Genomic DNA, 16910 nt, shown 5'->3' with positions numbered 1-16910 from the left:
AGAGGCAGGGTACACCCTGGACAGGCTGCCAGTCCATTGCAGGGCAACACACAAACAACCATGCACACACTCATTCATACACCAATTAACCTAACAGGCATGTTTTTGGACTGTGGGAGGAAGCCGGAGTACCCACAGAGAACCCACGCATGCACGGGGAGAACATAAAAACTCCGGGCATTGAACCCAGAACCTTCTTGCTGCAAGGCAACAGCGCTACCCACTGCACCACCATGCAGCCCACCTCCAAAATGTATTGAATTATGATTAATTCCATCCACTTTTTTCTACACAGTAGGCAATCTGAGCACATTTAATTATAGTAGAATCAAGTCAAGTTACATTTCAGTTCAGTGAAATATTCCAAATCACAGTGCACTGTAATTATAACACACTTTTATTACAGCAAGATTCAGTAAATTAGTTATAAAATGCCACTTTTAAACATTTGATCTAAGGTAGCTAACAGAATGCATCATATTATAAATGCCCCGCCTTGTTGTTCTGAGCATGCACAGGGCGACAGTGGAGAGGAAAAATCACATTTAAGAGAAAGAAATGTCTCGAAGACTTCCACACTCATCTGCAGATATGATAGGCGGCTACTGTCTATTATTTTACAATAAACCACAAAATATGGTGGAAACGTCGTTTAAAAAAAATTTACAATCAAAATCATGGGAAACCTTTCACTTCAATGTAAAACAAAGCACCTTTCAAATCACAAATCACTTCACATACATAATTATCACTTGCATTTCTGGATCGAGGTCTCCGTGTAGAGGTGTGAGGCAACTCATAACACAGTTCAACAAAGAGCAGAACACTTTATTAATAAGGTGTTTTAAGTAAATGCTGTTACTTTTTTAACTCACTTCAAGTGTGTGAATCTTGAAAAATGCTCAACTGCACAAGTGCAACATATTTTACGTAGAAAGGAGGGTTTATAGTGGAAGGAGGTCATTAAATGAGGTGTAAGAACGACAAAGACAACTTTCTGCTTAAATGTTTGTTGGAGGAACCGTTTCCTTAATTTATATCCCTCTTCAGTTTTATTGGACATAAAATTTGAGCCATTTATATATATAAAAGAGATTGGTAACTATGGGTTTGATAAAGATTCATAAATCCAATCACATAAACCAAAATGAAGTGTCTATGTTTATATATGACACGTTTTTATCTGTGATGTTTTTTCCAAAGCACTAAACTCCAGCAACTCTGTTCTACAAATATTTACATGGTTTCATTTACACTGAGATTTCAAGTGACTGCAGATGATTTATCGCTATGTGCAAAAGTCTTAAGTAATCTTCCATCTTTTCTTCATACTTTGTTTCCAAGCAGCCAGACATTCTTATAATCTTTTAAAGTGGTCTTGATAATAGTGCTCCAGGCTATCTAAAGCATGTTTCTTTAACCCTTTCTGCTTTTTTATGTACGTGAACATTTTTGGTGTTTTTAATTAAGCAATTTACCTAATTTAAAAAAAACTGTAGACATAAAAAGGTTCCTGAACCCAAGCATTGAATCTGAGCTGTGTCAATACCAGACAACTTGGCAGAGTAACCGTTTTAAATTGGACCTGTAGGTGCTGCCTTTCCCGTAGCATGTCACAAACACACACTTTGTTCCAATTTCATTAATTGAATCAATGGAAAATATATATATTTATATAACACTGTTTCACAGACAGAAATAAGGATTACAGCCAAGGTGATAAATCTCAAACAACAGATGATTGAATGAAGGATGATGGACATTTTAGATCCTGTATCAAATATTTAATAAGCTTTAATTCTGTTTTTTTAAATACGTTTTGTCTGCTGGACATATTTTCTTTAGGCCTAATCTTTTTTTATTATTATTATTATTTTAAATTTTGAAGCATAAAGTACACACCATGCTGTCATGCTGTTAAACAAGGACTGAGAAAGAAAAATGTATTCAAAAAGAAGCCAAAGTCCAAAAGTCATGGAGAATAAAAATGATCCTGGCCACTTTCAAAGAAAACAAGAAAATATGGTGTCTTGGAGGCAAAATATCAAGAAATGGGGCATCGTAAAAACCTTTACAAGACACTGTGTGTTTTAACCCACTGGCTGCAGCATTAAATTGATACCGGCACAGAAGATAGTTGTATTTTTCTAAAGAAAGAAGCACCCTTGAGAATATTGTGAACAGCTCAACAGTGTAGTTTAAGATTTACTGCTCAACAGATTAGTGGACATTGACACTGGTGATCAGTCTCTTTCTAAACCAACAGGGGGCACTACAATCCTTGTGATTAAAGGAAAATTAGGTAACATTAGAAACACACACAGCTACATGGTATGAATCTCGAACAACTACCTCCTCTCAGGAAAGAATAAAACATTGCAAAGTTTGATGAACAAAACATTAATAGACAAAAACAATGAATGTCTGATTTCACAAATGAAAAATGATCATATGTACATACAGGTATCGTACAATGCCATTTTGTGGCCTAGAAAAATGTAAAAACTCAAAATTTTGGAAGATTTTGGCACATTAATGGCAGGCACATGTGATTTTTATAGTTCAAAGGATGCATTTTGAGTTGCTTAGCTTCAATAACTCTCAATCAAGCTTCTAAATTAAGTAATTAGTTATTACCGAATGTCAGAAATAAACAACTTTAATTTCAGGCTAACTTTTCCTTAATTTTCTTACTCTGGACCACATTTTAAAAGTTTTTTTTTAAGTCTAAAATGGCATTTTAACTCGGATATTAATTTTAATGTACTTCAGGTATACTTGCAGCTGTGTGCGGCTGTATCATCAGTGTGTCAGCACAATAACAAAGACAGAGTGGTTATCGACTTAAAAGCAAAAGAACAACTCACTAATAAGGCAGTCATTACAAAACAGAAAACAGGAAATAAAAATAAAGTAACATCATGACATCACTACATAGAGGCACCTGTAGACTAACACTGTCCCACAGTGCAACAAAGGCTACAAAATCATTTACTGGTAAATGTTTACATGTTTATTCCTGATACAAAGAAAGAAAAAAACGATAAACCATTGTTAATGATAATCTGCATTTAAATCATTTCATTCATAAGGTCTAAGGAGATATGTATTTTATCTTTAGCTTAATAACGTGGTGATAAATCTTTTATTATGCTGGAGTGCGATCCAACAGACTGCCAGAAAAACTGAGAACTAAACAAGCAGCTCATACGTAACTACATCTTTTTATACCTACAGTGGATATAAAAAGTGTAAAACACCTTTATAAAACTGTCAGATTTTTTGCAACGGAAAAATAATAGAGCCTCAATAAATCATCTACATTTTTAGCATGTACATGTAAATGTAAATGTTTTGTGACAAATCTATGTATTCCAGTCTGCCCCTCATGTTTAGAGATCAGAAAAAAACTTGATTTAATTTTTTCAATATGTAACAAGTGTGTTAGTGCAGTCATTCAAAGGGTATTTGGTAGCGATCAGCAATCATTCTGATTGGATAGCCACGTATGAAATTTGCAGAGTTCTTTTGCTGTCCTCCCCTAAAAAGACTAAAAAATTACCTTTTTACTAAGAGATCACCTGGTCACTTCTTCTTGGTTAAATTGTAGAAATTATTAGTTGGAAAAACTGTAGCAACCAGGGATAGGCATTTATTGTATCTTTCATATATATCATGAAAAATGTTCTTATGATAAGAATTTAGATTTGTCATGACAACAATAAATTCCAATTAATTATGTTTGAAAACCCCAAAAACTGCATTGTTTATTCCATGAATGTCAGTAAATTCGATGATATGATTAAATGCAGTTACTGGGTGCAATTTAGTGATAAGAATCAAACACTTTATGTAACTGGTGTCCTGATAAACCCTTTTTAAAATAGGTCTGTTTTTTACAAGCAGTATTTGTGCTTGTGGGGCACTGAAAGCAGTGGCAATGCAGTCACAACCATAGTGGCCTAAAGATTATTGTTATCCCAATAAATACCACAACATATTGTGATAAACTCCACATTTATATTGTCCACCCCTGGTAACAATTGCATGAATGCTACAATCAGTTCTTAAGACTTAAAGTGATTTTAATGTTAATTTATGTGAATTTCCAGGGAAAACAATGGTACATTTGGGGCCAATCATACACCTCTTTTAGGCATAAAATAAGATAAAGCAGTGACATTCGGAAAAATGTGTTCTCACATAACCAAACTTGAACTTCTGTACCATAATTTAATTTCTCCATTGTGAGATCAATAAAGTCTATATTATTATTATTAATTCCAAAAAGGTAGCATATGTCTGTCACAAAAACAGCACTGCCCATCACCAAAGGACACCATACCCACAGTGAAACACGGTGGTAACAGCAGCACGCTGTAGAGTTATTTTTCATTGGATATAATTTAGATTTTTTAGTAAGTTGAATACAATTATGAATATTTCCAAACACCAGCCAATTTCAACCTAAAACTTTGAGGCGTCTGCTAGAAAGCTGAGGATGAAGCAGGATTTTAGTGCTACAGCAAATCTGAGCAAACATCCAACTAAAGAATGTCTTCTCTAAAGGAAAATGAAAGTTTTGCAATGGCCTAGCCAAAGCTCAGAGCAGAAAATCTGTGTGATCACCTCAGGAGGGCTGCGAACAAGAGATGTCCTCTCGATCTGACAGTGGGCAAATTTTGCCAAGCTAAACTGGGGGATGGTGACAGACTTCTCTGTTCTCTTCTGAATGCTGAAACTACAACAAACGATGGTTCAACAAATTATTAGTTTGAGAGTGTGCACACACACAGTTCAACCAGGTTGTTGCACCATTTGGTTCTAAAATGTTAAATGTTTTGAAATTATTAATTATGACCCTGTTTTTTGGCAGTTTAACAAGGAGGTGTACACATTTTTTACCCTCTTGTTTGTCCTGTATCAAGTTGCCCACATAATTTGGGAACAACATAAAAACCAATTCAGTACAGTTAAATGTTTGACCTTTTTCTTTCTTTTTTTGTCTTTCCCTTTACTTGTTTCCTAGTTACATCTGTTCACGGCTGCAGTGAACAAGTTTACATTAAAAAGCTTTAACAAATCCCTTCCACATGTGCCATCTCTTTCTAAACCAATACTTACGGCGTTATTCAATGAGGTAAAAATTAATAACTCACGCAAATATAAATATAGTAAGAACCAGATAGGGTAAACAAAAGCTGAGAGCGGTTCTCAGTGGTTATGAGGTGCCTGCAACAACGTTGCAGGGAAATAAGAAGAGACTAAAGTATTACTGCATCATTCTATTTTTTCTTCCATCGAAGCAGGATTTAATCTCACAGAAACTATCCCGTTGATAATGTGAAAACTGAATCTCACTTGACATGTCTGCAGATCTAACTCTCAAATATTCCTGGACATTTAGAGAGGTAAGAGACTAGTGACGGTCTGAACTGCATCTGCACTTTAACATCGTTAGTAATCTTTCTTGGATGGAAGAAAAGTTCTCTGGTCGTCTTCAGACTGGGAGACTAGAGTAGTTTGTGTGCTGAGATGGAGAGGAGTTGCTGTGTGAATGCTGGCTGGTCTCCAAGTTCTGCAGATCCTCCATCATCTCCTCAATCAACGGAGGCATGGAGCCTGGGATCTCCATCTTCAGTGTCACCACCCGCTCAGCTCCTGCAGGAGGGGTCACAGCATGTTATTATATAGCACAAATTTCTGCTAAAGTTTAAATTTATGAGCTAAGTATAAGGGGAGACAAAAACCTAAAAAACACAATCCTCACAAATTAAGGAGGGTTTTGGATTTGAAATAGATGCAAATTCAGTGAATTGTTCAGATGTTAACATGGCAAAGCTGCCATTTACACTTATTGAAGTTCACCTCTTTAACAGTAGGTGTTCCTATTAGAATAAAAATACTGCTACACAGAACAAAGGCCACTTTGAACAGAATCTCATTATCCACATACACAAAAATACACAAAGGTTATCTGTAATACTTACAGTTACTCAGGTTTTTGGAAGATTTGCAGTTGGTGGACATGCTAGGTTTTGTTTATCTCTATTTGTCCTTAAGTTCAGGACATTTTCAGGAACTTATTAATCCACAGCTCTCTTCATGTCCCACCACAGCATTCCAATCAAGTTAAAGTCTGGACCTAGACTGGGCCACTGCAACATCTTTTCTTACAGGTCTAGAATATTTTCAGTATACAGATGAGTTCATGATTGATTTGAGAACTGCAAGGTGCCCGGGTCAACCCCTTTCACTGCTGTGCTTGACAGTTAATATGAGGAGTTTGTGCTCACGGTTTCTTCAGACATGCTGGTATGCAAACATCTCTATGTCAGTCTCATCTGTCCTGAGTGCATCGTTTCAGAACGTTTGCAAACCTACCTTATTATTTTTAGATAGAAGAGGTTTTCCCTTCTAACCCTTCCATCAAACCATACTTGTTCAGTCTTTGTTCAGTCTTTAACTCGAGGTGTAGCATCTGAATGTACGTAGTTTCAGAGCATTGCACTGTATGACGTTAGCCTAAATTCGCTAGGAACTGTATTTTCTCTTTGTGTATAATCTTTCTCACTGTGGAATGGTGGACTCCAACTAGTTTAAAACCCTTCCCAGATTGATGGTCAGCAACAGTTGCTTTATCAATAAGGTCACTGATGAAGTCTTTCCTGCTTGGCATTGTGTTAGCACACACCTGTACACTTTAGACTAGCAAACTGGCAAAACTCTTGCTTTTATAGTAGTGATCAAACTGACACTGATCAGTCAGTTAAATGCATTTATTTAACAGCACCTGTATGTCCTTTCCCTCTGAAACCCCAGTGGACATAGCAATGAAGGCTTTGGGTTCTGTCAGTAAACGTGTCAGTTAATTTAAACCTTAATTATGAAAATAAATTGTAAATAAATGTACTGACCTTTAGCACTGATGCTGCGCAGGTCAGTGATTTTCATCAGGGCTCTGGGAAACATGAGAGGCATGCTGGGCCGCCGCTTCCGTGAGTAGATCTTCAGCGCCTCCAGTAGTGGCTCCTGTAGCACCTCCACCTTAGATGGCTCCTCCAAGTCCTGCCGATCTGTTCGCCAAAGAAACGCGATGATCTTAGACGCTGGTGGCAGCAAAATGTAACTCACATTTCAAAGACAGGTCCAGTACCTCCGGAGACGAGGCAGATTGCACTGAGGAGCCCGCTTTCTGTCTCATCCATCTCCAGAGGCAGCAGCTGTCCAGCAAAGGTGAAAACATGATCTGTCAGCGGTCCGAAGCCTGCATTGTGGATTTGAGTGCGAGTCAGTGTCAGTCCGTCAGAGAAGGTTATGGTGTCCTGATCAGGAGTGTAGCGAGTGCAAATCCTAAGGATCTGGAAGCAGAAGAGGCCAAGCATAATCATTTATCAGAGCGAGCCAGAAAACCTAAACATTTCCAGTGTTTTTTAAAGCAGATGAGATATTTTAAAAGCAGTTTTCTGATACAAACAGAGCCTTTCGTGATCTCAGACTAAATTTTTTCTAAAATTGATAAAGAAATCTTCACCTAATGAAAGCACATTGGAGATTTAGACTCAACTTTTTTGGATAGTTATTGTGTAATATATTGATGTCATAGTTTGGCGTTCCATACGAAACATCATTACTCTGTGTTCTCTCTTTCTGTCTATCTCACTCTTAACACAAGTGAAAAGTAAAAATAAAAAAAATAAAAAAAAGATATACGCCCTTCCAATATTGTGCATGGGAATGTGCAAAGTGTGTTTGTGTGTGTGTTTTTTTACAATAAGACATATTCTGTATGATAACAGTGACAGTTAAACGTGATGCAAAATGAGTTCAGAGGAACTCTGGCTAAGTGACAGACTGCATCACCTGTAGCCCTGCCTCTATGTAATTCAGGTCAAACTAGTAAAAATAGACGTGTAAAAACACATTTGGTTACCAGGATGTCAAGGCAGGCGGCTTTGAGCAGAGTGATCTGGTCGGCGATTGTCAGGCCTGTGAAGCCCGGCACTCTCTTGGCAAACTCCACCACTTTGATGATGCACTTAGTGGCAAGCTCACTGAACTTGTCCCATAGACCGAGGTCCAGCTGTATCCGGTGATCGGAACTGGAATTCTAGGTGGAAGAGGAAACATGAACAGTGTCATACGTCTTTAACTGTGCTTAAAATTATCAAAGCACGTTTTCACTGTGTGACAGTAAAACGTATACATTTCAAACTTCTCTGCAGCAGCTCATAATTTTTATTGGGATAACAAAAACTTATAGATACTTCCCTGCTCCAACACCCCAGAATCAGATGGGTGATTTAAGGTCAATAAAAACTCTGCAAGAACAGAAATATCTGTTCTCTCTCCCAAGGCTGCAAGAAAAAAATGACATCATTCTGTTTTTGCAGCTTGTTCTTGAGACATTCTGGGCAGACATTTGCTCTTGTATGGTTTCAGAGAAATATGAGGGTTGTGTGCTGCAGTAGGAGAGAGCTATAAAGACTTTCCAAGGGTTTTGCACATGAGTTCTTGTGAAGAATAAAATCACCTGGCCTTTCCTCTTGTCCTTGCACCCTTGAGTAAAAGAACAAATTTTTCTGTTCTAGTGTAGTACCATCTCTGCATGCCACCGAGTTCTGCAGAGGCATGTTGGAACAGGGATGCATCCAAAAGTTGCAGGACCATCATTGTTCTTTATTTATTTTGATTTTTCTTTTTAAACAGCCAGTCATTCTTTTAAACTTTAAAAACAGTCTTCATCAATAGTACAGCTGGCTCTGTGAAGTATTATATGTTGCTTGTTTGTCTGTTAAGCCACTGAACACTGAACTGAATCATTCAGGGGTAGAAAGTCTCTGAAATTCAAGAGGTAAACCGGTGTTAAGCAGCCAAAGTCCAATGAAAAACCATTAAAACTCCTTCAGAAAGCTGAGAAATTGTAGATGCATAACACTTTAAAGTAGTGATGAAAGGGTGACTGCTTAGAGGGAAAATATAAACAAATGAGGGTGACACAAGCCTTTTGAACTTCCGTTTTGGCAGGTTAGAGACCCTAGTGAAACTATCTGTGTAGTTATGCTGCTATAGGCTTAGGCTGCTGGAGGACACTTTCACCCTCTTCGCTACATTCTCACACTACTCTCCAATTTTGCATTGTTTGCTGTTATTTCAGCTTTTAACCTTGTTGTCTCTTTTCTCTACCTAGAAGCTACACCTGGCCTGGCTTTGTGTCTACCTGTGACACCTTTCTGGACAGGGGCATCGTCCAAGCTTCTGCTGGCAACAACTTAATGCTCACCCTCTACCGATGATCCACATAGCCCTGTCTTTTAGTGTTTAACCCTTTCTCTCTCCTTGACAGTGCAATTGACTGAGCTTTTACTGTGACTAACTCTATGTGCTCTCTTTCAGACTCTAACCTTGAAAACTGGTTCAGAGTTTATCTGTTCTTTCTTTCTAGGTGAAATGACTAAAGGAGCTACATCCATTAACATTTACTTTTCATTCCCATAGAAAGTACTCCTGGATCAGTGCTTCTGTGTTCTTTTTGTGTCTCTGCTCTGTTCTCTCAAACCCCCAGTCGGTGGTGGCAGATGGCCGCTCACACTGGTTCTGGTTCTGCTGGAGGTTTCTTCCTGTTAAAAGGGAGTTTTTCCTCTCTACTGTCGCTACATGTATGCTCAGTATGAGGGATTGCTGCAAAGTCAACGCCAGTGACTGTCCACTGTCTCTACATGCTCATCCGGGAGGAGTGAATGCTACAAGTCACTGACTGGATGCAATCTGCTGGGTTTCCTTAGATAGAAAAACGTTTTATCCAATTTGAATAAAAAGCTAACTCCGACTGCACTGTTCAATTGTTAGGATTAATTGGAATGTATGTACCTGACTGTTGTGAAGTGCCTTGAGACAACATGTGTTGTGAATTGGCGCTATATAAATAAAACTGAATTGAATTGAATTAGTGGGAAATAAATTGTTTTGCCTTTAAGCCTGAAAATGTCTGTCTGGCTCTTTAAAAGCTTTAAATTAAAAGGTAAACAAATGTATGTAATGATCTGCAGAGGTAAGCAGAAAATATCAATAAAAACAACTTTGAAATAACAGCATGTACTATAAATGTAGGCTGAAATGTGTCAGTAAGAGCAGATTTTTTTGTCTTTACAAAAAAGCAGACATGGTTAAAATTTTTCTTACACATGGAACGGATTTCCAAGAGGATTTCCACACTTCGGAGTGGAATTTCTAAATAGCTCCCAGTCATCCAGTATTCCACTAATGTTTCTGTTTAACTCAGAACAACAAACATCAAGCAGGTGGTGTATAATTATGTTGCAGGATATACCAGAATACTATACAGTAACCTGTTCCTGCTACTGATGGGTGTCGTTGACTGTTTGAACAAAACACAAAGGGGTTTGCTATAAATATCTAAGCAAATTTCTTCCTGCCTCTATTAATTCACATTCGGTATGAAAAGTGACCAAAAAGGCATGTTCAAAAGCAATGCCAGCTCTGAGAGCAAAAATACCAGCTTGTTTGTTGACTCAAGCAACAAAAGATCGCATTTCACAATTCCCACAAGCACTTCCTCCACATGTCAGACAAAAAAAGGAGCTCTGGCCAGATGAGAGCAAAACCCTACAACTAATCGTCACATGTAGGGAAAACACATCATCCAAACTGTGAACCATGGTGATTGCTTAGTCAATCACTTAACCTGGACGGGATTAAATTCACCTCCGGTAATAAAGTAAAAGACCTTGGTGTTATTTTTGACCAGGACATGTCATTTAAATCCCATATTAAACAGGTTTCTAGGGTTTCCTTCTTTCACGTCTGGAACATTGCCAAAATTAGAAATATCCTATCCAGGAGTGACGCTGAAAAACTAGTCCATGCATTTGTTACTTCAAGGCTGGACTATTGTAATTCTTTACTATCAGGATGTCTACAAAATGCAGTTAAAAGCCTTCAGCTGATTCAAAATGCTGCAGCAAGAGTTCTGATGAAAATTAAAAAGAGAGATCATATTTCTTCTATTTTAGCTTCCCTTCATTGGCTCCCTGTTAAATCCAGAATATAATTTAAAATTCTCCTCCTCACATATAAAGCCCTTAATGATATAGCTCCATCATACATCAGAGATCTGATGGTTCCATATATTCCTAACAGAGCACTTCGTTCTCAGATTGCAGGTTTACTGGTGGTTCCTAGTCTCTAGAAGTAGAATGGGAGGCAGATCCTTTAGTTATTAGTTTTATGAAAACTGGCTCAGATTTTATGTGCTTCACTTATTTTCTCACCTAGATGAAGCCACTAAAAAGGCTTCTACTACTACTTTAATGTTTAACTTTTCTTTAAAATAGAAAGTACTCCTGGATCAGTGTTGTTTTTGTGTCTCTGCTCTGTTCTCTCAAACCCCCAGTCGGTTGTGGCAGATGGCCGCGGACCCCGAGCCAGGTTCTGCTGAAGGTTATTTCCTGTTAAAGGGGAGTTTTCCTTTCCACTGTCGCTACATGCATGCTCAGTATGAGGGATTGCTGCAAAGTCAATGCAAGCAACTGTCTCCTGTTGCTACATGCTTATCCAGGAGGAGTGACTGCTAAAAGTCACTGACTTGATGCAATCTGCTGGGTTTTCCCGAGATAGAAAAAGGTTTTAACCAATTTGAATAATAAACTGAAACTGACTGCACTGTTTGATAGTTAGGATCAATTGAAATGTATGTATCTGACATAAAAACTGTATGATTCGATTGAACTGACTTTGGAAAGTGCCTTGAGATGACATGTGAATTGGCGCTATATAAAGATATATCAAGTTTATTATGCCAGTTGGTAAATATGTTTCCCATTTACGGAAAAACAACCAATTGTATTGAGCCATTGATTTTGCAGCCATCCCTCCTCCTGAACAAGCATGTGGTGACAGTAGAAAGTCAATTGCATCAAGTAGTTAATGTTGCAGTAATTCCTCATACTGAGCATGCATTTGGCAAAAGAGCATTCAGCCTTTGGAGGCAAGAGGGCCTAAAGACAACATCTGCTTTTTGTTCTAAATCTTAACGTTTTATGTCTTATATCTTAAGAAATGCATTCCAAAAAGTTGTTAATCTTCCCAGGAGAAGGCTTTCAAGCATATTCATCCAAATATCAAAGATCTCTCTTATCGAGGGAGAAACATTTGCTCTCTAAAATAATGTGACAGCATTACTTGGGTTTTCAAAGTTGCACCTCAATGTATCTCAAGCACTTAGGAACAATGTCCCTTGGAGAAAGAATAAAGCAAATTAGAGATGTTAAGCTGTAATGTACAGCACCGTGTTTGGAGAAAACCAAACAGCACATCAGCAACCGTTTAGCATGGTGGTGGAGGAAAAGAGGCACTGAGTAAACTATATGAACTCCCCTGCAAACCAAAGTGTTCTAGAGTCAGATGTGAAGCCACCTGACAGCTGAAGCTTGGCCCAAACTGGGTCATTAACAGAAGAATAATCTCAAACAGCAGCAAAAGTATCAAGGTGTTGAAATGGCCCAGTCAACGTTAAGACCTTAACCTGACTGAGATGCTGTGGTGGGACCTTAGAAGGTTGGAGCAGAAACTAATGTCTGCAAACCTCAAAGAACTGAAGCAATATAAAAAGTAAAGAGCTGACAGACAGAATGACAAAATCATGCAGCAAATAGCTTTTGAGAGTTACAGCTGCTAAAGTTAGTTTTTACAAATGTGGTTTTCCAATTTTTAATGGTAGATGTCGGGGATACTTGAAGTTTTTTTACATTTTATTTTGTCGTTATCCATAAAACTCAAGACATATGTTTTTCCCAACTGTAGATGTTTGTAATGCAATACTAACAAACTGCTTATTTATTTGTTTTACTCTTGCATGTCTCCAAACAATTTCACTTTTGTTTTTAATATCATTATAATTTAGAATAATTATTTCAATGTATAAGAATTATTGCACACATTGTTAGACCTATTCCCTTTGTTTTACTAATTTGTGTTTACCTGTTTGCCTGATTTAAAGACTCCAGTGCCCCAGTTACCAAACAGGAGACCTTTCCTTGGAATCAGAAACAATTGTAATCCATTCAGTTCACTGAGCTGACAGTTTCATCTGGAGATGTGACGTGAATCAGCAGTTTCTCGACAGAAAAGGGAATTGGTCTGATGAGCACCACAGGGGGATTAATGGACAGCCAATCGGTGCCATCAGAGCAACTAGCGCCATTGTCTAGACCACAGAGTTTTAATTTGTAAGACCATTGTTCTGGTGCGAGACGATCGAATACCATCCCCCATCAACATCATTAGGTGGAGCTGTCCAACAAAAATCAAACACACAGCTAACCACATTGTCCCCTTACAAAATCCCAAACCTTCATAATTAAATTCTCCTTAGTAAATAAAGATGGCTAATGGGTGCAAATAAGATAAAATATCAGCATTATCAAATGTTTTCCTTTGGTGTTGTTCTTGCATTTATGTTGTACCTGCTGAATGTTGTGTATACTCACTGCATCAATGATTCAAACAGAAAGTGACAGGAGCGGGCATTTGTTCATCCACTGAGCTCTGACCTTTCAGAAACGGGAGGCTGTCTGAATAACGATCAGATGTGCAGCGCTTTAAATGCCTCTAGGATGCTGATCATCTTAGATACCTCCCTGCAACAGATCACAGCACACATCCCGACGTCCAACCAACATAATCCTGAATGGGAGAAGCTCTGTGGCACACTGCTTATATGATAAAAGGTCAACAGCTCACAACCCTGGATATTTTAGCTACTTCGGTGTATATTTCTTATGTTTAATGTCATTCTGTTGTTTACTTCTTTACCTCGGAGTCACTGTGGAAATCCCAGATAAACGGAAGCTGTCCTAAATAGCTGGACATGGAGATGCAATTTTCCTGTTTGCACACTCCTTTAGCATTCAGGCTCTCCACTCAGACTCACCGTGGTGTATTTTCCAAGCTGGCACAGTGAAGGGAAGGTCTCTCTATGAGCCATGCAGATCTTCTCCACAATCAGACCAAGTTCTGCCGTCAGCTCGTACGTCTCCATGATTGTCATCTTCACCGCTTCCTTCTTCCCCTTTCGTCTATTTTTGTCATTTCTCACAGCTGGGAAAAAGGAATAAGTAGGTTAACAACATGTTAACAAAATGAGCATTAAAACACCATATACCAGGGGTGTCCAAATGCGACCCAGGACCATTTTGTTTGAGAAATTTAAGGATGATACAAAGTTTACCCCCAACACAGGTGGTTGATGCAGATGGAGACATTTTCATTTGTTTCTTATTGCTGAGAGCAGACTAAAATGTTTTCTTTTTCAATTGAGGCCAAAAGAATTAGATAACTCTATGCCTTTATTTTAATGAGGCAAATGCACAGTAAGCTTTAGATCGATAAACAATTTATGCATCCCTTTGCTACAAAATCACCGTATTTGTGTCATTAAAATATTGAAGGCTTAGTTGATTGTTGAGCAGTTAAAAAAAAGAAAAAAAAAACATTGCATTCTAATTTGCTTCTGAGCTAATTAAAAAAAATCCTTAAAAGCAGGAACAAAACAACTTTTATTAAAAAACAGAACATTATAGTGCAAAATAGTCTTGTGTATTTAATTATATATAAATGGGCAACAGATGTAATTACTGACTTATAAGCACTGACAAAACTGTTACCTTGCTATGAAAACAAATGGATAAAATGATAACTGCTTACTATATTTTATTTTAGCCACACATCAGTTTGATACTTTTAGCATCTTGGTTAGCTCTCACGTCAAGTGTATGTGTCACACAGGAAAAACCACCATGCACGAACATACTTGCTGCTATTTGCTATGCAAAAGCAGAAGACCCAGGAGAGAACCCATGCATGCAAGTAGAGTACATGCAAACGCCATGCAGATAGACCCCAGGTGGCGATTCAAACCCAGGATGTTCTTGCTGCATGGCAACAACGCAAAGAAAATGCACCACTGGTAAAATGAACGCATTATTCAACATATTATTTATTTGATTGTGAATGAATGTATAAATGTAACACATCTGTAAAAAACTGGTAAACAGCATGGCAAAGGTGGGCACAATCATGTAAATAATAAAATTGATATTAAAATTTATTTCAATTGATATGGAACACACATTTGCTAGAAGAAACATATAGGAACACTGCTCTAAACAATGCTCTAAAAACTTAAGAGCGATGCCTCAGATGTTTTATAATTTTTGTCAGCTCATAAAAAATGTAAAAGTATGTCTTCTTAAAACACTATCCCCATCAAAAAGTAGCTAATTTAATTTAAGAGCCACACGTTTTAGAAACGATTTAAATACTGTCACCATAAAACAGCACATTTGATCAAATAGAAGAATTTGCTGACAGAGAAAGGCTGCCTATGTTTGATTTGTTGTAACCTTTATGGCAGAATGTTATGAATTTGGGACTTTTTAACGTTTCTTCTTCTTGTTTCTGTCAATTCCAAGTTTGTGATTCCTAAAATCATGAATAAATTTGGACTGGACGGTGGCGCAGTCCTGTGTTCGAATCCTGGCCTGGAGTTTGCATGTTCTCCCCGTACATGCATGGGTTCCCTCCAGGTACTGAAGCTTCCTTCCAAAGCCCAAAAACATAACTGTTAGGTTAACCGGTTGCATGAGCAATTGCAGTGACAAGCGAGTATAGATGATGGATGGATAAATAATCTCTCGGTAAGGTTACAAATTAGCACCGGCTATATTTTGACACATATAAATACATCAAGATTTAAAAAACCTAAGATTTAGATTACTGCCTTTAATGCAAAATTAAACCATGTCACTTTCTGTTCTATAAGAAACAATTGCCTAAATAGACATTTAGATTATGAATCAAGCCATATATCAAAGGAGGGAACAGATGAGTCACAATATATGCAGGAGTAAATCACACTGAACTATTTCCCAAACAACAAACAAGAAGCCCTGCAGCTTGTGATGCTTTTAATTCCTGTGGTATCTAAGCTGTTTAAAGGAACCAGTCAAACACACACACACACACACACACACACACACACACACACACACACACACACACACACACACACACGCACTCTTGTTTTGCTATATGTAGTGAGGACCATGTGTTGACTCCCATTGACTTCCATTGATTTTCAGTCATTTTCAACCCTTTCTATGCCCTAACCATGACAATAACCCTAAACCTAACCATTACCAGTGCATGCCTAACCCTAACCTTAACCTAAACTCAATTCACATCTTAGTCCTAAACCTAACCGTTAGCAAAATAGGTCGTGAGGACCAGCAAAATGTCCTCACTTTGGAACAAATGGTCCTCAATTTGATGGTGAAATCGGGAAAATGGTTCTCACTGTGATGCCAAGACAGGAACACACACACACACACACACTCTTGTTTTGCTATATGTAGTGAGGACCATCTGTTGACTCCCATTGACTTCCATTGATTTTCAGTCATTTTCAACCCTTTCTATGCCCTAACAGTGACAATAACCCTAAATCTAACCATTACCAGTTCATGCCTAACCCTAACCTTAACCTAAACTCAATTCACACCTTAGTCCTAAACCTAACCGTTAGCAAAATAGGTCGTGAGGACCAGCAAAATGTCCTCACTTTGGTACAAACAGTCCTCAATTTGATGGTGAAATCGGGAAAATGGTTCTCACTGTGATGCCAAGACAGGAACACACACACACACACACACACACACACACACACACACACACATTGCATTGATTTCCATTTATTGCTATAGCCTAGCCCTGATCCTTACCCTAACCTAAACTCAATTCATATCTTAATCTGAAACCTAACCATTAGCCCTCATGACCCATTTCTCCTTGTGTGGACTGGGCACGCACACACACACACACACACACACACA

At 38.0% G+C, this 16910-nt stretch overlaps 1 protein-coding gene across 1 annotated transcript in view; it reads right to left on the bottom strand.

The window, feature by feature from the left end:
• Positions 1–379: 379 nt before the first annotated feature.
• The window catches only part of LOC124863434 (retinoic acid receptor beta-like), a 29178-nt gene continuing 12647 nt past the window's right edge, over positions 380–16910 (bottom strand). Inside the window, exons 4-8 of the mRNA XM_047357806.1 lie at positions 13952–14118; positions 7934–8110; positions 7157–7361; positions 6918–7076; positions 380–5661 (exon numbers count right to left, since the gene is read on the bottom strand). Coding sequence (XP_047213762.1) covers positions 5501–5661; positions 6918–7076; positions 7157–7361; positions 7934–8110; positions 13952–14118 — 869 coding nt within the window. The 3' untranslated portion in view covers positions 380–5500. The remainder of the gene's footprint in view (positions 5662–6917; positions 7077–7156; positions 7362–7933; positions 8111–13951; positions 14119–16910) is intronic.

Source organism: Girardinichthys multiradiatus, chromosome 3 (genome assembly GCF_021462225.1).
Source record: "Girardinichthys multiradiatus isolate DD_20200921_A chromosome 3, DD_fGirMul_XY1, whole genome shotgun sequence".
NCBI lineage: Eukaryota > Metazoa > Chordata > Actinopteri > Cyprinodontiformes > Goodeidae > Girardinichthys > Girardinichthys multiradiatus.
The sequence above is the reverse complement of the archived record's forward strand: the minus strand, read 5'-3'. Positions and strand labels throughout refer to the sequence as shown.